Genomic DNA, 25952 nt, shown 5'->3' with positions numbered 1-25952 from the left:
AAAAATTCTTGATAAAGATGATTATTTTTTCTCGAAATTTAACAACTTCAAAAGATTATTTTACATAATAAAAAAAATCTAAAGTTTGTATCATGAATAAATAAGCACGAATAAAGCAATTTGTTTAAAACCGTGTAATTTACACACCGCGTTAATTATAAAAAGCAGAATCATAATTTCTTAATATCATGATTACTCAGTATAACATTTATGGTTTGAACCATAAATAAGGTATCTTTGCGTGTCATATCTCGTCAACGTGACGGTACATATTGTCATGAAATAAATGTAATCTTTCCTATTACGTTATAATTATCTATGTATGTATGTGTGACTACAACTGTTTTGCAATGTATAAATACATTTTGAAGACATAATTGTTTTACTGTATAATTATGCATTATTGTTTAATACATTAATTTATTGAGGGCATGCAAACTCCCCAACCTGCACTTGGCCAGCATGGTGGACTCAAGGCCCCCCACCTCGTTTGGGCCCTTGTCCCTTGCCACTTATTTAACACGTATTCAGCAAAATGTAAACTTATGCCTAGTTGATCTGATAATAAAAAGGACACCTAGCAATTTGGCAGTCCAGCGCTAGGTATTAGATAATATTATGTCCGAAAATAAATCTTTATGTATTTTCATTTTTGAATATAAAAACGGAATTATGATCGCGCAATAAACTTCTCTTTATAGCATTTATTTGCGGACGATATAACATGAAGCTTTAGTGTTTTAAGGTTATTCTTAAAGGGTTCATAATGGCCCATTAATTTTGTTGTTTATCGCTTTATTTCATGAGTATCACGATTGATGGATAAAAAGGGATTTGGAAATGCTTGGTTTAAGAAATTTTAGTGTATAGCCTTTGCTGTTTGAGCGGTAGAGTATACGAAATGTGATGGTAACGGATTCATTTGACCAAATTTTTTCACCATCTGTATGTATTTTGTACACATCTGCCTACAGCTTTGGGTATAACAGTCTTGATATTATGTATGTGTTCTTGTTAATGAAGGCCTGTAATCAGCAGTATTATGTATTTCATGATCAAAGTTATTTAAGTGACGGTCCTTCAATCAGCCTAGCCTTCCGAAACACGGAGGAACTCGATATGTTTAAGATGGTTATCCATCCATAAGTCAACCTCGGCAAGCGTAGGTTAACTAAGCCAAGAGGTCCTCAAGTAATGGTCCTTGAAATCGAATATAAATACTTATCAGCTTCTCTGTTCAATTATTAATAGTATCTTCATACAATAAATATTTGAGAGCACTTACAATAAAAAATTAAACACAGATTAGTCTTGTACAATCTATTATAATATCCCATTACAAAGTTATATAATTTTACAAGCTTTTTTTATGTTGGCAATCAAATTAACGATCTAATCATGTTTAAGAATGAGGGCAACCATTTTGATAGACAAACTTGTTTTTTTTTATGAATGAGCCTACATCTGTTTTTGGTAGAACCATAATTTGTGAGTTTATTACAGTTATGAGGTTTTTTTTGGATTTTGCCGTTGGCGGTAAAGTTAAGTATGTGTATTTGATGTTCGGATATGATAAACGAGAATATTATTTGACGTTTTTAGAGTTAATTTACTGTTTTTGTATTAAGTAAAAGCTTTTCTATCGGCAATACTTTGTAGCATTAACTGTCTTACGTCGTGTTTCTCTGATTTATAGTGTTTTGGCACTTTCAACCAATTTTTAAACTGTATATGAGCACAATACAGAATAACTAATCAGATCTTACGTTTCTTAGTATGACAGTTAGTATATTTTAGAGTTAAAATCACTTTATAATAATCAGAATTACTAATACTTTTATTTAGTGTTAAAACTTTTTAACAAGTTTTGTTGTTTCATAGCCGACACAGTCTTTGAATAAGTATAAGTTACCTTATCACACGTAATTTTGGACAGTTCTTTTGATACTTTATCTAACGGATAGCGTATCTCAAACTTACCCAAATGTCATGAAACTAGTCCAAAGAGTAATAAACAAAATAAGATACCTCATATTGAGATAGTAAAGGGCCCAAATACCGATATCAAAAGTACACTTTCTAATCCTCAATTTCTCAAGATGGAACATGAAGGGCAATACTCGGCTTCAAAATGTTTATTTAAAGAACAATGGGCAATGTTCACCGTAGCTCGAGAACAGCTGTATCGACTTCCGTAAAACTCTGCTATAAATTATAAATTATATCGGAATGAGATATTTTTGTACCAGTGTGATTTGATTCTTATGGCGTATGGAACGAACTACTATAAAACTTGATTTTAAAAGAAAGTGATGTTGATTTTATTGTTCGTTTAATTGTAATAAGTTTTAGTTGTAACCAGACACAAAACGAAGTAAAATGCACCGCAATATTGTTTTCTTTTTAATTTTGCGAACAAACCAGAAAGTTTTCGATGTTATTTTTGTGTTTTTATAACATTTTTATTGATTATTCAGCTTTCTGCGTAACTTTGACTAAGTTTCTTAAATATTGACGCCGCATTGTGCGACGTGCGACGCGAATGAAGTCTATTTCCTAAAAGACTATCAAATGGTCAAAGCAACTATGAAAGCCTTATTCATATTAATCTATTCAAGTCATAGTAACAAACAGACACTATAAACCCTACTTTTTCCAAAAAACCTCCTCTATCGTAAAGTTAATCATAATTTCTTTTCACAGATTGAAACGACAGTGCCTAACCGGAAAGGAATGTGCCTTTAGTGAAAGTGCTAACAAAAAAGTGTTTTTTTAACAATTTATACAAAGTTTTAGTAAGTTATTCTTACTAATAGTGAACTGTATAGTGTTAAACAAGTGATATATTAATACAGAAACATGGAGTTGAGGAGATTGGCTTTGTGTATGGCGTTCTTCGTCTTGGCTGTTTCACAATGTTCAGGTGAGTGTTTTGACGTTTGCTGTCATATTTGACATATGTCACTATCATTTTTTTATTTGTATTTTGGGGTTTATTGGTAGATATAATGAGAAAAATTGTGTAAAATATTGATAGGATATAAGAATTTACTCAAAAACGCGCAACGCGAAAGTTGTACACTAAGCATATTTTACACTAAAAAATATATACGAACTTTACACTATATTATACTAGCTGACCCGCGCAACTTCGCTTGCGTCACATAAGAGAGAGGGGGTCAAAATTTTCCCCGTTTTTGTAACATGTTTTTTAATGCTGCTCTGCTCTTATTGGTCGTAGCGTGATGATATATAGCCTATAGCCTTTCTCGATAAATGGGCTATCTAATACTAAAATAATTTTTCAAATCGGACCAGTACTTTCTGAGATTAGCGCGTTCAAACAAACAAACAAGTTCTTCAGCTTTATAATATTAGTATAGATTTGTGTATTATGTATTGTTATAGTTGTGCTTCTAAATGTGTTATTTCTGTAGTATTTAAATACTTTGTTAACGTAAAACATCAAATTGTGATTTTTCTAAGAATAAAGAAGATATCTGGGGGCACGGAAGTGCCCCCGCAAGTCGAGCAAAAAAAAAGCGGCACGGCCGTAACATCCTTTTCTCGAAGCAATTCGGGCTATTTTTGACACCCCTATAATTTCGTTGTGGATAAAACAAGAAGCCTGGATTTTCAGCAACTAATTAGTCATTGTATAAACACGGTATATTTAAAATTTCAGTCAATTTGAACCAGTAGTTTAAGAATGACAACTTGTTAAAATTTTGAATTTTGTCACTCACTGATTCACTGACTCACTGACTCACCGATCATCAAAAGTCTAAGGTACTTCTAGCAGACTTAGAAGCTTAAAATTTAGAATACAAATAGGGTTTAGTGTCTTAATCATGGGAAAAATGTAATATTTTCTAATTTCGGTCCAGTTTTCTAAATACACCAACTGCAACAATAACTTTGTAATCCCATATAAATGTATAAGATTACAAGGTTACATTTGCAGTTAATGAATTATTATTACTGTAGAAAATAAAATAAAAATAAATAGGTGTAAATAGGTACCTACTATATGAGGCATAACGGGAGGGGGTATAGGGTGGGTAAGGGTGTTTAGCCCATGAAACTGAACAACATTCTCATAGGAAAATATGTTGAATTATGAAAAAAAAAAACGTCTTTCCGTAGAAATTGGACTTATGTTCGCTCTACAAAAAGAAGTGAGATGCCATCAAAAACATTCTGTAAAAACCTCAAGTCTCGCCGTAAAAAGTTGTGAGATCTATATAATACCAAGTCGATTAATCTATTTAGTCTCTACTTAAAGGACCTTCTGTCTTAAGTTATTACGTATGTTATTATCATGCCAATTAAAAAAAATACCTTTAAAACAAATAGATCGACTTGGTCATCGCAAGAAAACACAAATTCGCCATTAACATTTCAGGAGCATTAACTTCTCGTCGTGCTGATTAGTGTGATACATACTAATAATTAAATCATGCGATGGCCAGGTCGGTCTATTTGTTTTAAAGGTATTTTTTTTAATTGGCATGATAATAACATACGTAATAACTTAAGACAGAAGGTCCTTTAAGTAGAGACTAAATAGATTAATCGACTTGGTATTATATAGATCTCACAACTTTTTACGGCGAGACTTGAGGTTTTTACAGAATGTTTTTGATGGCATAAAGATGATTTCAAAGAATCATTTTCGTCGAACCCAAAAAAACAGACATATTAATATCATTACGCTTTCAAAAGCGTATAATTTATCCGGTCATTTACCTCTTTAATTCGACCCGTATTCTGTCATCGTGACGAAAAAAAACTCGCACCATAGACGAGACCATAAATATAGTGGCCTAGTTTTTTAAAATAGTCTATGATTTAAAGACAATACCGGGAAATCCTAAAGATCTAGAATGACTAAGGCTTGTATTTTAGTGGTTATTTCTAGGCCGACGCGGGCAGCCAACTGTGTACATAATGACAGACATAGAGGCTACAAGGTTGAGTTTTTACGACAGAAAAAAAAACTAGTCTATGGATGTGAAGATAATTTTATATTGACGATGTTCTGAGTGCGAATGACTAGTTAAGTGCATAGTAAATGTTTTTTGTTTACTTATTTTATATCAATAAGACTATATTTGTTGTTTTTATCGACTAGCGCCCCGGTTTCGCCCGCTTTACCTTAACAAATTGTGAACTAAAACCTTCCTCGAGAATCTATCTATCTTTCGTTCAAAGCCGTATGGAAATCCGTTCAGTAGAATTTGAGTTTATCACGAACATACAAATACGGCGAGACTTGGTTTTATAATACATAATAATATGTACTAAAGATATACTACGGCGTCATTAGCAAGAACATTTAAAAAGAATGCCATGAATTATTCATTAATTAATTAGGAATATTTATCATTCTGTACGGAAATACTGGTTTTTATGTAAACGGTTACGCCAGAAGTATTTTGGTTATACATAATAAGAAATAGAGAACAAGAAGGTCAAAAGGTATATAAAGAGTAAATATTTTTAACTGTTCGATTGGCGCAGTGGTTAAAGTGGTGAGGCGCAGTGGTTAAAGTGGCGAGGTGACCACCTCGCCGCAACAACCGTAGCGCCGCGTGTGGTGTGTTCGAATCCCACCCGGAACAGATATTTGTATGATGACCACGAGTATATTCTGTTCTGAGCTTGGTTGTTAATGTATCTATATAAGTATTATATTCAGTAATAATAAGTGTGTTTATCAGTTATTTGGTCACCATAGTACAAGCCCTGCCCATGATATTTATTTACAACAGCAATTCTAAATGCGAGAGTTGCCTTTAAGAAAAACAAAGTCTAGGAAATATTTTTTAGTGATCGATTATGTACGCATCGTAAATTCGTGCTTGTGCCTACATTGTGAAAACAAGAGTCAATAACACTTTGAAGGTTAAACCATTATAATAATTCATTCATTGAGTCAATGTGCTAATAGGTGAATGGAGAATTAGCATACGATTCGACTTTATTTAGCAATACATTTTGTATTCTATAGGGAAACTTCCTACACTGAACATTCTAGTGTTATGCCTACAATTGGCAGGAACGGTAATAAAAATTAGCTCTCACGGTTTATGAGATACAGCCTGGAGACAGACAGACAGAGGGAGAGACAGCGGAGGCTTAGTAATAGGGTCCCGTTTTACCCTTCTGGGTACGAAACCCTAAAAATTACATACAGTTAAGGCCTATGAGCCCTGAATTTATAGGCAAAGGTGTAATAAATACACTCGAACTAGTTTGCCGCTTATATTAGTTTTATAAATTAGGGAGCAAGCCTGTTGCCATTAGCGGGCTGCCATTGGGCCGTAGGACCTTGCCTGATTGGAGAATAAAACCCGAGACCTTGTAGTTAGCAGACGTACATAATACAGTCCAGATATCATGTGAGATGGTAGACAAATGCCTACTCCAACATTAAACAAAAAAATAACACAGGCAATCAAACTAATAAAAAAGTACCAAATTAGTCCCGCCTTTTATTGCAACTGTAAATAAAATTACTCACAAATCATTTCGCTCATATAATAACGCACTCATAGTAGGCCAAATCAAATAATAAAAAATACAATTTCATCTTCAAGTGTAGTATTAACACACATATTTTTGTAACGGCCCGTAATTGCGGTACTCATTGACAGCTGCTGTCAAAGCGCGCGCCCAATCGCCCTGTCAACTTGACAGATGTCAGTTTGAGAGTTCTTGAGCGTGAGTATTGAGATTTAATAGTTTTTGTTGTCGCTTGCGAGAAAATTGTTTTCCTTTTACATACTGGAATCGTTATGTCATGTTACCTTTCTTCAAGACTGCTTTTATGAATAAAATTGACAGCAAGATTCACTGGCTTGAAGCTAATGATACATAATTTATATTACAGTTACTCAGTTGGTAAATTTTAACTGAAATTCAAATGGTTAATCTTCAATCTCATAAATACCATAAATGACAATTATTTTCAGCAGATAAATAAAATAGATGTAATAAACATCATTGGTCAACTCACACACGGTCATTTGATTACAAACTAAGCAGAGCTTGTACTATGGTAACCAAATAACTGATAAACATACTTATATACTTCTGAATACATACTTAAATAGATATGTTTACAACCAGTTTTTTACTCTCCTTCTCTCTGGGATAAACTTAATTCCAAAGTAAAATTCTTTTCTCGTAACAACTCGTCCTAACAATAAAAATAACTGATCACGGTTTCTTAAAATTACCTTTTCAATAGTATCGTATAGCTATTGGTAGTCATATTATCATCTACATGAAATCTAAATATTTGACTAGCTGCCAAAAATACTATTATTTGAAACCGTTACTGTTGAAAGCATAGATTTATCTCGATACATACAAATTGAAAATATACATTGCTGACTACTTTTGTTTACGATCAATCAAATTCAGATCAATGAAGATAATGTAAGAAAACGAAGTTAAAATAATGTCTTTTGAAATACTTACGTATAGTATGATATCATATTTGTTGAATTAACAATAGGAATATAATGTCATTCCCTATTATTAATTGTCTTTAATCCAGGTGTAATCAGAGTACGGTACATACATAAAAAACAAATCGAACAAATAGAGAACCTCGTTTTCAAATTTATTAAATTTTGAAGGAAGATATCGTATTAAATGCCATGCCTAAAAGTTGCTCATCTCATTTTCTTGAGGACATGCAAAGTCCCTAACTCTTCCCTTATTGCGGGAGAAGACCTTTCCCTAGCAGTGGGCTAGATGGTTATAAAAAAATCATTACAAAATCTATTAGTTTTGAAATCTACGCAGAAAAAGTCGAATGCGAAGTTGTTTAGTGTCTTTTTATTTTCATCTTAGTGGCGTGATTAATACAACTTCTACTTGAATATATTTTATTTTAGTTAACCGTGTGAATGCGTATATATTATGGCCCTTATCTGAGAATGAAAAGGTTAATCTTGAAAGAGTTACTGGTTTACTATTTACGAAGATATTTGAGTATTTATTTCTTAAAGGGAAGAACTCTAAATGTCAAGTTACGGTGGTTTTGTCAAGCATTTTTAGACCTCGATTTCCGGGTCGGACAAAGTACAATATATCAATATTATGACAATGTATCAATAGTAATTCCGGAGTTTGGTTCCGTGCCCACTAAAATCAAAATCAAGATCAAATAATTTCGACACTTATGATAGTCAATGATACAGAGAGTGAATTTACCGCCAGTTCGGAAGGTAGGGTCAATGAGAAGAGCTGGCAAGAAACTCCTGGCTACTCTTTTTAATCTCCAAATGGTTTTAACTATATTATATTAGGTATAAATCATTGATCAAATATTAAAGGGCAGTATTACATGGGATTAACATGGCTAATATCGAAATGTTAGGTTTTACATACACCTCTGCATAAATATAAGGTATAACAAGCGTGATGTTATATATGTATACTAGCTGACCCGCGCAACTTCGCTCACTTCACCTAAGAGAATGGGTGAAAATTTTCCCCATTTTTGTAACATTTTTCATTGCTACTCCGCTCCTAATGACCGTAGCGTGATGTTATATAGCCTATAGCCTTCCTCGATAAATAGGCTATCTAACACTGAAAGAATTTTTTAAATCGGACCAGTAGTTCCTGAGATTAGCGCGTTCAAACAAACAAACAAACAAACAAACAAACAAACAAACAAACAAACAAACAAACAAACAAACAAACAAACAAACAATCAATCAATCAATCAATCAATCAATCAATCAATCAAACAAACAAACTTTTCAGCTTTATAATATTAGTATAGATTAAGTACTAGCAAAATACAAGAAATGCTTTTGCCCTTAGTGACATGTATGATCATAAATAGAAAGTTTCTAACTCATGCAATGATCTGCCGACCCTAGTTCGTGAAATGCCACCACTACCACCAGTGGCACATTTCATGTTAGAATGTGTTGATAAATGGCTGTTTACATGTACTATGTGCTTACTATGTAACTTGTAAGTGATTTATATTGACTTGTAAATGGTTTCTTGTTATTTGTGTTCGTAGTTAATTGGATATTCTTGAAATGTAGAGTTTTTGTACATAGTTGACTTTTTAAGCGATTTTTGATTATGGAATTAAGTCTATATAATGGCTTTGCTATGCATATGCTGTTTTTTACGTGAAAAGATAAACGTAATTTTTTTATTATCCTTTTTCACTCACACCCCGGTAAATATTAACATTAGGGTTTACCTATAATAATGGACGCTAAAATGCAACCATATACCAAAGTTAGCTACGTTTCAGCGCAATTTGAAAAGCTGTGTCTTAATTAATTAATAGCAAATATATTATTACAATCTTATCTATGTAATTAAAACCAAATTTCTAAACCATCCAATCAAAAAAACCTAATTTAAAAACCAACAGTCACACAAAAGTAAAACATCATCACTAACCATCAAAAATATACCAAAAATAACCAAAAAAAGTTCATTGTATCAACGAAAAACAGGTAATACAAGTGGCTCCCCCTCGCGGCGGGTTCAAGAAACTCATCCAATTAATTAACGCTGGATTATCACTGGATTCATTTGTTAGTGTCGCACTAACACGCAGCCAATGGATGTGGTATCTTTATAGGCATTTTTTGTATTAATTTTAGCTGCTTTTAAGGAAATAAGGCCTTGCCTTGCTGTGTGATACGGTAAATATTAGGTCGGGGAAAAAGTCTTTACGCATTATAGTATGTATGAACTTGTAATATAATCTTTTCTCTACACAAACGTTCGGTATTTAGGTACCTCACAAGCTCACTGAAAGAAACCTGATGAACCGTGTACTCATTTGGGATTCTTGAAGCTGAAGAGATTTTATTACAAGTTCATACATACTATAATGCGAAAATACTTTTTCCCTGACCTAATATTAAGTTTTGGTAGTTCGTGTGATACGGGAATATAAAATTGTTTGTAGTCTTTTTTCGATTGGCTAGTTGTCTAGTATAAAAGGACGTTTAAAGTGGTATTGAGTTACTCGAAAATATGTTGTGCCCTATCGTGTGTAATACCACAAGGTTTTCAGCTACAATTGGCTAGTTATCACTTGTAAGGAACAAGTGATAACTATTTCAAATACACAATATACATATCTATGAAAACTCATTGGTGTGTTGCCTCGGGTTCGAACCTACAACCACTTGTATATTTTATTGTATATTGATATACTACTAAAAATATTGTCGTTACGTCTTATAACCTAAGGTGTGGACAGAGAAATGGGTCTACCTTTTATAATGTGATCCCTACATACTTTTCAAGATAATCATTCCCAAAATACCGTAGGAGCATATGACCATATATCTCAAGTATCAATTCTATTCAAAATAGTTCCGATACGATCAGATGGTCACAGACCTTGAAATATCTGAAGGGACATTGGCCCAATACCACTGACGGAAAGGTCATAGGTTCGATTCGTTCTCTGTGTAGCGTGTGATTTATCTGATAGGTGGTGTATTTTTGTAGAGTAGTTCAGAATTTTATTTAAATACATCAGCGACTCGAAATTATCAATGTAAGTCCCATGTAATAAGGAGCGAACTTATTGCCACGTTACCAAACTCCAAGCTACTATTGATAATAATCCATACTTAATATTATAAATGCGAAAGTAGTTTGTCTGTCTGTTACTCAATTACGCCTAAACTACTGAAACAATTTGCATGAATATGGTACAGGACAGGCAGGTTTGAAAGGAAAGAGGAGAACCTTTGTCCGGCAGTGGAGCACATAAAGGGCTAATAAAAAAAAGGCAAAGACCAATAGCACTTCGTCCGACCTGGGAATCGAACCTGCGACCACGCAATCAACAGTCGGATACACTACCGACCGCGCCACAGAAGCATTTTCCCGATATAATTTAAAATACCATATCCATATTTACTTCCACAAATTATGGTAGTTTCCCTAATACATCTTGAGCGAGCTTGTAAATGCTGATAGTCACGCACTTTGTTGTTTAGTACGTAGTTCGCCAGTCCGCCCAGTCCGCCAGTCCGCCAGTTCGCCGCAGACTAATGTCCGCCACGCTATTAGAGTGATTGCACTCTCATTAACAGATTTTATTGCGTTGATTACTTTTGATTTGGTTAAGTTGTATGGTTTTAAAGGTTTAGCTGCCGGAATAGACATGGTGTCTTCTTACGAATATTAGGAACGGGAAATTTTGTGAGGCCTTTACTCAGAAATTGCTGATTAGATTATGATGTTTGGCACACAAACAGTTTATAATGTGGAAAAACACATAGAGACCCTAGTTTGATGACAACCAACTGACACTGTTTGCCGAAATGTCATTCAAATCAGAATTAAATGAGTAATCGGGTTCATTGCTATGTAATATTAATTAGGTAATAACAATTTGTATAAAATGCAATACTTAATAAGTCAGTTAAGTAGCAACAAAAATTGCATATTTATTCACATGTGCAATTTTTGAAAAATGCTAGTTTGTTAATTAAAGATTTTTGTAAGAATCAAAATTAATCACATATTTATTTAGGTCAAATATTGACACTTATGACAGTCATTACAATTACTGAATCTACCACTAGCTGAAAAAGAGCCTTATGAGAGGAGCTAGCAAGAAACTCACGGCCACTCCTTTTGATCGAAAAATAACACGATATAATGACAATTTATATTTATGATGTTATTCTACACTTCAAAAACGGCTTTTAAATATTATAGTCGCTACACGCAATCCAATCTCTTTAAGGCGTTACCTTTGCCCTATAGAAGTTACTACTTGAGCATTAATTTCTATTTCATACATATTACACACGGCATAGAAAACGTGTTGAGTTAGCTTTACAAGTTTATAAACCGGTCAAGATTTACTATAAATTAATAGGAGATATTGAATATGATATGATCACAAAGTACTTTGGATATGATTTAGGCTTTGACTTTAAATTATGCAGTTGAAATGTCTTTAGTAGCAGTCGACAAATTGATAATGTGCCCGCTGTAAACAGCAGGTAACACATGGTTAATCGAATAAAAAGATAAGTATCAATTTTTAATATGATTTCGATCTTTATAGTGTTAGAATTTTTCATCGTTTTGTTATTTTTTTAGTTTGTGCATGTTTTTAATTTTGGTAATAGATACATTTATTGAGGGCATGCAAAGTACCTAACCCGCACTTGGCCAGCGTAGTGGACTCAAGGCCTAACCCCTCCCCCTCGATTGGGAGGAGACCCTTGCCCTGCAGTGGGACAGAAATGGACAGAAAAAAAATCAATTACTACTACACAATGCAATTTGGAAATGAAAAAATACCCCATAAAAAACGAGAGAAGTTTTGTGTATACTCATTAGAATTACAAACTGAAAACTTCTTCACAAATCACACAATCTATTAGTTTTCAATCACTCTAATATATAGCCAAACAGGCTTTGTCTTATTGATATCTCCGTATTACCTAATCTAAGTAAACAAAAGTAATAACATCTTTCAATCACATTAGCATACAAACAATGCTCAATTGAACGTATAATGTATGAAATTTACGTAATGTATTCATCAATCATCCACGTCAATCCATTTGTATATTCAATTGTAGATTGATGACTGCATTAGCTTGGACTATGGGAATTATGTAGATCTCTAATGGTATTTGCTGATGTAGAATTGGGACAATAGGTTGCTTTATAGTCTTGGTAATCAAGGTCGATTCCCGAGTCGGGAAATTATTTTAAAGTTCTTCGAATTTCCGAAATATTAAGAATTTACTGCCTCGTTGGTAGATATGGTATACGACTACTGATGATGAGGTTTTTTGTTCGATTTCTGGGTCGGGCAAAGTGCTTTTAGGTTTTTATGATATTGTGGTATTTCTAATGGCTTATGCTCATATAAGATAGGACCAATATTATAAACGGCATGAGGCATTTCGATACATATCTACCTTCTCAGGTAGAGCAAGAGCAAAGCAATCGAAACATGTGAAAATCAGTTCTAATAAAAATACATTTTAGAGTAAAATAAAACCATTCTAAACTTCCAAAAACTGATTACAGCTACGAATCTGTAAAAGAAAACTAACCTAATTTTCAATAAATTAATGATAACTTTTAAACTCTCGCGTTGCATGTTTAATGTATAATAGAATACGGGAATTAACGCGAACACGCATTTTACCTTAAAATGCCTAACGTTTCGGCGCAGGTTGCACTCGCCGTGGTCCCAGGCTGACTCAGCCTGGGACCACGGCGTTAATTCCCGTATTCTATTATACATTAAATAAATTAATGGTCAAAAGTCAAGCAAATTCTGTAGTCATGTGTTTGATAACATTATGCAGTATTAAAATACACGTAGACATTTTGTCGCGAAGGTAATTTGATAAGCAGTGATAATACGTTTCTATGTGCGATATCTATCAATTAACATTACAGATTAAGATTGCAAAATGCATAATTTATTGATTAACAGATTTAAATAAAATATTGAGGTCAAAGTCTTTTTGTTTCAAGGCCAGAGAGAAATTTCTGGGCTACCTTTTAAGCGTTTATTTTTTTAGTATTTTAATAGTAGGTCGGGGAAAAGTCTTTTCACATTATAGTATATATGAACTTTTAATAAAATCTTTTCTCTATACAAAAAAACTCGATATTTGGGTATCTAACGAGCTCACTGAAAGAAACCTAATGAACCGTGTACTCATTTGTGATTCTTGAAGCCAAAGAGATTTTATTACAAGTTCATACATACTATAATGCGAAAAGACTTTTCCCGACCTAATATTCATGTTCATTAAAGTGACGGGAGGGGGCGCTCTTGAAAAACATAGACTGATCATACCGTTGTTGTCATGTAAAAACTGCATGAAAATGTATGGAAAATGAATGAAGCAAAAGGAAGGAACGTACCAATAGACGTTTTCTGGTCTCTTCTTAAGTCCTTATGGCTCTCATCTTAATTTTCCACAAGCGGGACCTTTTTTCTACGTATTTTCCTATTACGTATTAGGGTATCGTGTTAAATCCCAGGTAACTGGGTTGTGGAGGTCAGATAGGCAGTCGCTCCATGTAAAACACTGGTATTCAGCTGCATCCGGTGAGACTGGAAGCCGACTCCAACATAGTTTGGAAAAAAGGCTAAGCTGATATATTTTCCAAAGCATGTAGATGTTTCAAATACCACTAAGCGGTAACCATTCTATAGAATGACGGAGGCAAGGCTTGCTTTACTCACAGATCGTTTACTGACCGGTGAGAGCAACTGGGAATGAGTGCTTGAAAGAAATGTCGTCCAGTTATTGTTGGGATAGAAAGATGTTCAAGAACTGAGTACAGGAAATATAGAGAGTGTAATGGGTTCACGTTTGTTTTTCTTTTGTTTGGCGCTCGATCAAAAATGTAAGTGTAGTCACCCGTCCGGTAAAAATAGATATTATACAATGTTTCATATTGAAAGAAAGTTGTACGTGATAAAAAACATATCTTATCAAATTTAATTTTACTGCTAATGATCTATAAAATATTTTTTGCTTTATTAATGTGGTATTTAAGTCGAAGGTGGAATTTTTTTATAGTTCTTTCTTGTGTCACTTCATCTATCGGTTTGGTTAGTCGACACTTATCTATAAGCTATGAAACTGGACCTTCGATTTTCGATTACCTTGAAATTAGTATTCAGCATAATATTATAAAAATGTGTCCCTCTTTCACGTTCAGGGACAGCATAATTTGATAATTAAAGACAGGGTGATTGATTATTACTTAGCATTTTTTTGTGAGCGGAATCGGGGACCTAAGACAGTGCTAAACTGCCGTTTTTTTTGATAATTCGAATATATTTGTACTTCTTATATAATGGTCATAAACAAAATAGTTATACTGGGTATATCACAACACACAACATTCATGTGGGTGTTTTAAATCGCTTCTGCCTACCCCTTCGGCTATAACAAGCGTGTATTTATATGAAATATGACTTCGTGGGTGGTATTGTAAACTAAGTATTATATCTTAACCTTGTCTTAAAGATTATTGTGTTAATTATATTTTTGTTCATGTGTAGGTGGATGATTATCTCCGGGTTACGGGTTCAAATCTGTTGTGACATTTTTTATATGGTCGTAAAATTAACAAAATATTGCAGAATAAATGTTTGTTTATTAATAATTTTGTGGAGATGTTCAGGTTTTATGTATATGTGCAAAAGGTTACCGTAAACTTATGCCGTGAGTTCGATTCTCGTGGTACAAATATTTGAGAGAGGAAGTGTGTTGAGTTTGTTTGTTTTGTATGTTTGTTAAATTCTCACTGACGCAAGATTTATTAATATTGCGAGAAAATTTTGTATATTATGTAACATTTGTTATTAAATCTAAACTTAAGAATGCTCTAAGGCGATGCTGGGGATATGCATCGGTGTTAAAAATCACATCAAAACTAATTCAGCAGTTTTAGAGACAAGAAAAAACAGACACATACCTATAGGCAATCTTACAATAGTAATCACTAACTAAAAATTAAATAACATCAAATTCGTTTCACCACTTTTTGAGAAAAGATAAGAACAGACGCACATGCTTCCCTCCATTTCTTTAAACAAAGAAACTATCAAACACAAGAAAGTAAGATAAAGATACATACCAAATAAGACAAAAACATCTTAATATCTCGAATAAAACCCGTTTCTCTTCAATATCATGTTTGATAAAGATAACAAGTTGTTATCAGTCATGTCTTATCAGTTTATCTGTTATCAGAACATCTTACGCAACTCATTCCGGTGCGAGATGCTATCTACTGTCGTCTTAAATTGTGGATTATGGTACTTTTGATTTCGGATGATGAAATTTTTTGTTGTTAAGAAAAATGTGAGAATTTCTATGGTGTGTATAAAAACTGTTTATTTCAAGATGAGACCATTGTTTTATTTTATATCTATAGACAGTTCGCGCGTTAAGAATCGCTCTTATGTCACGGGGACTTTTACAAACATACTAACCAAGGGATAAAAAAAAACTAACATCATTATTTGTGGGTCACACAAATTATGATATAGAATTTCGTATGGGATCGAACCTATGATCCCTCGACGCACTAGTATTGCCATTGCGACCTCCTTAAACAAGGCGTTACGGATGCTTTATTAAAAGATTTCTTAATTAATTTCTATCCTTTAATAGAAATTTTTATTTTTGTACAACATGCTTTTGCAACATATAACAAAAAAAAAGAATCAAATTTAGATGCACAAACAAGAAAAAGTGTGTGTAAAGATGCTGCGAAAGCTGCACAAAAACAATGGTGATGGCTCAGCGTAATGCTGTGGCACTTGCATTGCTGCAAGCTCTTGACAGCGCTGATTTTCAGCGATCACCCAGAGTTAGGGTTGCCATCCGTCCGGGTTTCCCCGGATTTGTCCTAGTTTAGAGGGCATCCGGGGAGCGTCCGGGGAAGATTTCATTTGTAGACCGGGTTAGTTGTAAATAAATAAAAATTGGGCCGCCTGCGGGACACGCACTATGCTCGCACACCACGATCAACCGACGAACCAAGTATATTCACCGTTCCCCCACTCCTCCCGTTACGGTTGCTCTTCTTGTTGACATGTCCGGCTTTCGGACTCTAAAATCCGGGCTTTTCACGCGTCTTATCCGGTTTTCCAAATTTTAAAGATGACAACCCTACCCAGAGTCAACCCGACGTCCGTCAGTAGCGACTAGAAGAAGAAGAAGATATTCCTAGAACCTTCTATAAAAGTGTTGTTAAAAGTTTATTAAGTTGTAGCGCTTTTATTTGCAATATTACATCATCAGTAAGGCTATAGTCACTCATAATCTAAGTGTTTATCGCACTGTGTGGTCTTTGATTACAGCTGACATGTTTAATATAGTGGCTTAAGGGACTGCGGTGTACAAAACATGGCGGTCAGCTTTTTGTTTTATACAAGTCATTTGTGTTAGCAAGTGACATTTGCAAAGATAAAGTTGTGACAAACTTTTTAATTTACATCGAAAGTTCAGTTTCAGTCGAATTTTAGGCAAATAACAGTTTCGGTCGGACTCGGATGAAATCGCGCCTTGATAAATTAATTTGTTAATTTGAATTCTGAAAATCATACAGGAAGGTTTCTTACACGTAATATTATTTTGTTTAAAACTATTTAATCATGGTTATTAAAATATGTTTTTACTAAATGTTTTTTCTTATTCTTTACAGGTAAGCTTCAAATAACTAAATGACATCTGAGAATCAGCAGTATTAACCCCCGGTGTCTGAGGTACATTTAACGGTAGCTTATCTAGCGTATGCAATAGCGTTTAAACTCATATAAAAAGAACGCTATTGAATAGATAAACTACCGCTAAATGTGCTCAGAAACCGGGGGTAAGTAGTATCCAAAGTAAGTAGACACCTAAAAAACCGCTTTGATTTTGCCTAAATGAGAAAAACTGAATTTTACAAAGATAAATCAATTAAAGATAACAAAAGTGGGAAATATTAAAACAGTACAATATTATTTCTTCTTTAAAGCTATAAATCGTAAACTAACATTACTACCGAGCTGGCCGGCTAATTCCTATGGTAATATAAATTAACGTGTAACTAATTAATTATATGCAAAGCAGTACATTTAGATTCTAAACAGTATTACTGTCGTCACATTCCTAGCTAACGTTTGTTACTTGTTACATTGATTGCTTAACTAGCAAAGGTTTTTACCACCTTTTTGCAAAAGAGGGAATCCATACTAATATTATAAATGCGAAAGTAACTCTGTCTGTCTGTCTGTTACTCAATCACGCCTAAACTACTGAACCAATTTGCATGAAATTTGGTATTGAGATATTTTGATACCCGAGAAAGGACTTAGGCTACTTTTTACCCCGGGAAAATGACGCATTCCTATATGAAAATTCAGGTGGCGGACGAAGTCGCGGGTAAAAGCTAGTATTTATATAAGTGTATGTTGCGATTTTATCATTTGCACTTGGTATATGCATGTTATATTCTTTTTGCACACCAATTTTCGTGCGCGGAGTGCAAAAAATAGGTTTGATTTTAGGGTCATGCATTTTATTAGGCTAGTAAGTAGAGAATAGTTTTTTATTTATTTATTTCCTGCTTAAACTACTAATTATATGTACTTTGTACACATGTAAGACATATACTCATAATAAGGTAATTATAGCTCATAATTAGGTCACAGAAATATACTCTGTATTGTAAAATATACGCAGTTGGAGAATAAAAAAGTGAGTTACTAAAATCCTTTATTTTATGCTAGTTCAGTCCGCGACTTCGAATGCTTAGAAAGATTAAGAAAAGTTTTAAATTAAAAACACTGTTTCAATCTAGACTCTCTTAGTGCCTTTTAAAATACGCAAGGAAAATAGAGGAATGAAAAAAACTCAATATATCGTCAGAAAAATTACATTTTAAGTTAAATTTTGTTAAAGAGTGTTATTTGTATATTTATCTAATGTTTATTATTATTTGTCCCAATTTATTCCACTTACTGCTGTTAGACACGGAAGACATAAGATTAGTTTGTTATCAAACATTTTGTAATACCGATAACGTGTCACTACTATGAGTTCTTTAAGAAAATGTGAGTGAGTTGCGTTCGAGTTTGATTATGAGAATTAACTCTTTCTACGAAATAAACATATCATTTATATGATAGACGATTATATTTCAAGATTTATTAAATAAAAAAAACGTGTAAGGTATAAAATAAATATAAAGGTGAGACGAAGCTTTTATCAATTTTGTCTTACTTATCCTGGCTCTTCACAAAAGGATTAATAGGCTCTCAAAATATCGTAGATGGTTTGTCAAAGTAAAGAAGGTTACAAGATGTGTTTGAAATCACCACAAATTATGCAGGTTTGCTCTACAATGTCCCACATTACGTAAAAATACAGATCAATGATTGAACCCTTTACTTTCTACCCAAACGCTCAGTAACATTAACACAAATGCTTTCGCATAATTAGATTACCTCTGTCTTTGAACATAACAACTCTAAATTATCACTTAATTCTCACTCCATTATCACTCGATCGCAAAACACTAGTAGCAGCACCTTGCGTCACCTTCATATGCGTAGATTGTGACTGTCAACATTACGCCATACGCCATGAACACAAACATACAAAATATTTACTACCTGTACGATGTACATAATTATGTACAAACAAAATTTATAGGTAAACATCTGCTGTCGAATGTTTTAAAAGATTTGTTGTGAATTGAGAGTTAATTTCGCATTAAAAGTATTTTTCGCGAATGTAGTTTTTAGGTTTTAGGTTAGGTAGTATTTAGGTTATGCTACTTAGATGTTATGTAGTTTTAAATAATAATGTCTTTAATATGCTCATTTTGACTTAGAAACTTTTTTTTACATAAAGTCAGCCATAGTTTAATGTTTTGTTAACGTAGAGAATTAAAAAGATTTTTACTCAGATTTCGAACTTGAGACAAGTACCTATTTTAAGCATTAAAGTATTAATTCTTACAAATATTATTATTTACTTATTAATAATCAATATTATTTTAATATGTTTACTCAATTTCTGCAACAAAATTACACTTCTTAACTAACATTTGCCAAAACACAACTTTACTATTACTATAATTAATCTAAGATTTTGTACATCTTATCGGACATTTCTCAAGAATTATATCTAGTCGGAATTCCGTCGAGGTCACGGGTTCAGTACACCTGATATGTGCGAAGGCCGTTATTTGGTACTTACAGAGTGTTTGAAGTTTAATTCATAATAGTTTATGATCGTAATGCGTTCTCTCGAAGATTATGGCAGATATGTATTGCTTAATACATTTGGTTGTTTCTTACAAATGTGGGTGGGTATTTTATTGAACTAATTATGACTAGCCTAATTTTTAATTCATTTTAGATAAGTGACACTAAATCTAGATGATTTTGTGATAATAAGAATAAAGAATGTTTTAGTCAATTTTAAATAGGTACTCTGTTCTTGGTCCCTTTCTTTTGCAATAAAATAAAATAAGAGAAGAATGATGATCAAACGTGTGTAGAAGAAAAGTTCATGCTGTGAAAACTGAACATTTCAGTGATTTGAACATAGCTTTTCCTGTTTTAGTTTCACTGCTTGTGATTAGTCTACTTTCAAAGGCCCTCAACCCATTTTTGGTGGCATGTCGTAATTGATAATAATTGATCCCTTACTAAAACACTAGCATCTTGCTTTTACGCAGAATCGAAATGAACACCTTATCCTCGACATTCCACAAACTTTACAAAGCTTACTAAAACCACTACTCAACTAGGGATCAAACCCGAGACCTCGCAACGAATCCAGCTTCGCTAAACCAACAGTCATTGCCCTCTATGGATGTGAAGGTCGATTTTCAGTCAGAATTGTATGCAGCTCCATTCATCTTGGTTTATTATCAAATAAAACTGATTTACGTGCTATTGCATTCGAAGTACTCGTTTATGAATAACTGTAATGGTTACAGTGATACTGAAATTATTTTATGTTTTAAGGGGATTATGGAAAATATTATGTTTCACCTTAGATTGCTTGACGATTCGGCACAGGTCATACTGGCCGTGATTGTATAATGCTTAAGTTGAAAAGTAATAATATCACAATTTTACTAGCTTCTGCTCGCGACTTCATCCGTGTGGGAGAGTCATCCAAGGCAAAAGGTATCCTAAGCTGTAAACAACTTATTTGCGTACCGAATTTCATCAGTGTCCATAAAGTAGTTTTTGAAAGAGTTAAAAAGTCTATATAATTATTATACACCCACCAAACATATGTTCTTAATTATTTTTTTTTTATTCATATAATAGTACAAAATAATGTTTTACATGTATTCTCCTCGCCAAGTTCGCTGTTATTAATTTACAATTGTTTCATAGAAGAAGATAGAATTCCTTACCTACACTTATCTAGGTTAGTGTACTAAAGTCTAATTTGAGACAAGGCCCTTTCCCAACAGTGGGACAGAACACTCAATATTAACCCTTCAAAAGCCACACTAAAAAGAAACTACAAGAAAAAAAGACCAACCATTTCTCAAAATCAGTTTTCGTTAAGTTAAATTTACCGTCGAAGTATGCAGACGATATAAATCTTTATTCCTCAAGTAATAAATGTCAAAATCGTTTGATGATAATGTGGTGTCGTTTGTGAAAACGATTTGCATCTCTTTTGTTTTTTTAAACGGCGTGTTTTATGCAGCTGGTGTTTACACCAAAGCGTATTGCGATTTTAAAATATCGTAATTATTCTTAAATATTATTATTTAGCGGCGAATAACGCAAAATTCCACTGGTTGCTAGCTAATTATGCCGAAATGTCCAGCAAAAATCATAGTAAACTTACTTACTTGTCGGCACTGCACTTTCATCCCCTATTTCAGCCACATAGGGGTTGATTTTTGATAAAAATGCCTATACCTATTTGATCCCAACTCTTCAACTAACTGCATACTCAATTTCGTCAAAATATGTTAAGCGGTTTTATTAATCGCCAAATGGATTTGCAGACCGAATTTTGTACTTATAAAGTCAATATTCGATTGTTGTTTGAATAATTGGATGTTTCCCAGGAAATATTCGAATATTAGCGTCAAATGTTACTTACGAACATTTGACGCAAACAAGTGCCAATAACTTACACTTCGGTGTAACACTTGTTCTCACGTTGCACCGCTGGCCCACAAAGGGCTAATATATTTAGTCGTGACTCACTCAATAACTTAAGTCTAACTTTAAGCCCGGACTTAAAGAATTAAGTACGTCAATGACTTGAAACAAGGAGGTCCTTGAAATTGACGGGAAAGTAACTTGAGATCAGTAGTTTTTTAGTTATTTTTAATTTTTGCTTTTTTCGATTACTTTGTTAAAGTAAGTGTTTATGGAATAATTCTTCGCTGTATATGATTGTTTATTTGATTTTTATTTCGCACTAGCTGACCCGCGCAACTTCGCTTGCGTCACGTTAGAGAGAATGGGTCATAATTTTCCCCGTTTTTGTAACATTTTTTTCTGGTACTCCGCTCCTTTTGGTCGTAGCGTGGTAATAAATAGTCTTTCTCGATAAATGGGCTATCAAACTTTGAAATAATTTTTCAAATCGGAGCAGTAGTTTCTGAGATTAGCGCGTTCAAACAAACAAACAAACAAACAAACAAACAAAGTTTCAGCTTTATAATATTAGTATATAATATAGTATATGAATGCGAGATCTCGGGTTCGTTTCCAGTTGAAGTGTTGCAATTTTTAACTGTTGTATAGATCTTTTTAATTAGCATTTTGAAATTTCTAGGCGCTTAGCCGAGTTATAAAAGAATAAACTTAGGTTAATTGAAAAAAGGGCCTATTTAACTTACAAATTCAAACAGCGAGTAACTTTTGGAATTTAATTTTCTGTATGAAAGACAGCAAACATACAGGTTTAATGTATTTTTTTTATTTGGCTCCCTAAAGGATTAATAAAGCAATTAACCAAAATAATCAAGATAAGTAGCCCGTATAATATGCAAAACAGTTACAATTTGAACGCATCATTCCAAAAAGTATTTAAGCCGGACACATGCTCAAAACTAGCACAAAAGCATGCCACTATTGAACAACTATGTACTAATATACTACTTAATAGCACGTGTAATAATAATGTCCTCCTAGCCGATATACGGCTACGGCGGTCAGTTTCATTGAAACTGGCCATCTGTGCAGGACTTTGTTTATAGTGTCCAAGTGTGTGCACAATACACAGGTACACTCTCTATTCCATCACTCTCATAGTTTGGTGGGACGGATAACCGACACAACCAGTGAGAGGTCAGGCGCAGGATCGACGGCTTTACGTGCTCTCCGAGGCACGGAGGTCATCAACCTCAACTTCCTAACTCCGGGCAATCTCTAAGAAATTTTTAACAGAGAATCTCAGAAAAGACTTTTTGGACCGACCCAGGATTCGAACCCGAGACCTCTCGCACTGCAGTCGCATATACTACCGACCGCGCCACAGAGGCAGTTAACACAGTGGCACGTGTATAGAAAACATTGCTAATAACGAGCATGCTCATTTCAAGTTTGCTCAAGAATTATTTGTGCAATACACAACAGCGGGGGTTGTCTTTAAAAAAAAATCCGACTCCATACACTCTCGTTTAAAAAATATTAATCATACAAAGTCCCCTACACGTTGTAGTCTAAACAAAATAACCGTCAAACTGAGAAATTACCAGCTATTTATAAATTACGCGAGTTGTGTAAACATTCTTATATCCAGTGTAAAAAGAGCTCTTGTTTTAGTAATAAAAACGCTTTGAAAAATATATTTTTAGTCGAATAATTTTGTTCAAAACAGTTTGTGTTTTTGGAATAAAAATGTTTATGACGCATAATCTTGTTAGTTTTTAATTAGGAAAGTGCAGGTGTGGAGTTTTATTATAGTTTATTTTAATTATCATATCTTTTGAGCTTTTAAGCACCCATTGTTAGTGTGTACTTTAATTTATTAATATAATATAACGGAAACTTTATTGCTTGAGTTATTTTTGAAACTCCTGAGCTATAAATATTTTTAAAATAATAATAAATATATTTTTTTTTCAGGTCTTGAACTAACAATAAACAAAAATAAATATTTTTGTTTATTGTTAGTTCAAGACCTGACCCCTCCTCAATTGGGAGAGGAGACCGTCACGCAACAATAGGTCAGAAATTGGGTTTTATGTATTTTTATTTAATAAAATCAATATATATTTTACCAAAAAGAAATTGCAAGTTATGTATTACTTGCAAGACACTTATAGTAGAGTTAAAATCTATCAATTTGTGCTGCTAAATGTTTTAGTGATACTTAATAGAGAGAATGGAAGATATAAAATATATTAAGGTAATAATATAAACATTTTAATATATGCTTGCTGGTACGTTATATAAACCACATTGATGATGCATTAGTTACATAGTAAATTATAATTATACTAGCTGACCCGGCAAACGTTGTTGGCCATAAAAAATAAATAAAAAAACATTGTCCAGGGGACAAAATTGTGAATCTAAACCATTCTCAGATCCCCTTGAACACACACAAAAAATTTCATCAAAATCGGTCCAGTCGTTTAAGAGAAGTTCAGTGACATACACACTTACAGAAGAATTATATATATAAAGATTGCATATAGATTTGAGGAAAAATATGAAATATTATTACTCAATGGCGATAACCGTATGTCGTCATTAATAATAATTAGTTTTATTATTAGACAAGTTCATGGTCAGGAAGTGGGTTCGATTCCTGACTTCCGTATTATTAACTTTGTTGTTAATACGATAAGGATTTGATTCGTAGAATTATTTATATTAAGATAATAATATGATGAAGTTAAAACTATTGAACAGAAACATTCCTAAGAATCAAGGCGAATCGTGGAATCGTTTTTAGATATTCATTCCATCTAATTTATTCTTTTTTTGGGATAGCAATAATCCTATTTTTTACGAAAATAATGCATTTATGCATTTTTTAGTAGGTATACAAGCCACCATTGGAATTCTTTTACTTAAAATTTTATTTTACAAAAATCCATGAGTACCATTATCCTAATATAAAAGACTTTTCGATTATAAAACTTACTAAGTAAATAATTCGTTTTGCTTTTTATAATTTCGTATTACCGTGAGAATCATTTACCTTAAAGACCACACAGTTTCCAAAAAATACTAGTTATATTTAATGTGTATAACAGTTAAAGTTCTTAATAATCTGGTTAACAGCACATGTCTTTGCGGGGGTGGTTCACCCCACCGTGAAACATCGATTCTTGACAGTTACCCCCATTCATAATGCACGCTTGTTTTTAGAAATTAATCTTTTGATAAATTAGGGTGGCACATGCGAAATTATTTTGATTGAAATGTCACATGACTAATAAGGAAGTAGGGTGTATTTTGTTAATTTGTTTTGTATACGGAACTAAATTAAGTTTTTTTTTCAGAAATTGTGTTTTTGAATAATCCAATTATTATACTGAGACAGGCTTAAGTTGAGATTAATTTATGAGAGGCTATGCTTTTAGCTAGTGTTGTAAGTTAAGTTGACCATTCTATGTTATCTAAGAATGCACCTGTCTTGCAGACCCATGTGGTTGATTCCTTCATAGAAGAATTTGAACATGTGTGGAAAAAAAAATTGTTGCGGGTCTTGCCGTACCATTTATCTTTTCCCACTGTACTGTATATGCTGTAATATACTCCGTGGCGCAGTGTTTTAGGTCGCTACGCCGCCGCTACCATTGCGTTGGAAGGTCGTGGGTTCGATTCCCACACGCAACATTTATTTGTGCGATCCACAAATAATTGTTTCGGGTCTGGTTGTATTTTGTGCCCGTCGTTTGTATGTTTGTAAAAGTCCCCGCGACATAAGAGCAATTCTTAGTGCGGGGGTTGTCTTTTTAAATTAACAAAAAAAAATATCACTTAATATCCGAACATTCGCACGCTCATCGCAAACATTATATTCAGAATACCCACTACCAAAGTATTGCTACTTGAAAACCAATGACATAACCCACACTTGACATGAACAAAGCACCTTGACAACAATGTAAGTCATACATCAATTATACCAGCCGCTAGTCATTAGAGCTAGCTCACTAATTTGCTACTTGTACGTGACATACTGAGGAAAACTAGTTTTGTTGCAGTGGTTTCTATCGATAGAACATATTTGACAATACCGATAGAAATTGAATTCAACTTGAGGTAAATTTTGAAGAAGTATAAAATAATATAATTAATATTATTATAATTGTAATGGTCTAGAGTGTACTTACCTTTGAAGAGAAATAAATATTATTTATTATTGCTTTAATATCCGATTAAAATAAAAGTGATTTTTATTATGATCAGTTTTTGATGT

General features: G+C 33.3%; 1 protein-coding gene across 2 annotated transcripts in view; it reads left to right on the top strand.

The window, feature by feature from the left end:
• The window catches only part of LOC142984139 (opioid-binding protein/cell adhesion molecule-like), a 187328-nt gene that overhangs the window by 16431 nt on the left and 144945 nt on the right, over positions 1–25952 (top strand). For both annotated transcript variants that reach the window (XM_076131545.1, XM_076131544.1), the window contains exon 2: positions 2704–2923. In XM_076131545.1, coding sequence (XP_075987660.1) covers positions 2860–2923 — 64 coding nt within the window. In that variant the 5' untranslated portion in view covers positions 2704–2859. The remainder of the gene's footprint in view (positions 1–2703; positions 2924–25952) is intronic.

Source organism: Anticarsia gemmatalis, chromosome 26 (genome assembly GCF_050436995.1).
Source record: "Anticarsia gemmatalis isolate Benzon Research Colony breed Stoneville strain chromosome 26, ilAntGemm2 primary, whole genome shotgun sequence".
Lineage (NCBI taxonomy): Eukaryota > Metazoa > Arthropoda > Insecta > Lepidoptera > Erebidae > Anticarsia > Anticarsia gemmatalis.
The sequence above is the reverse complement of the archived record's forward strand: the minus strand, read 5'-3'. Positions and strand labels throughout refer to the sequence as shown.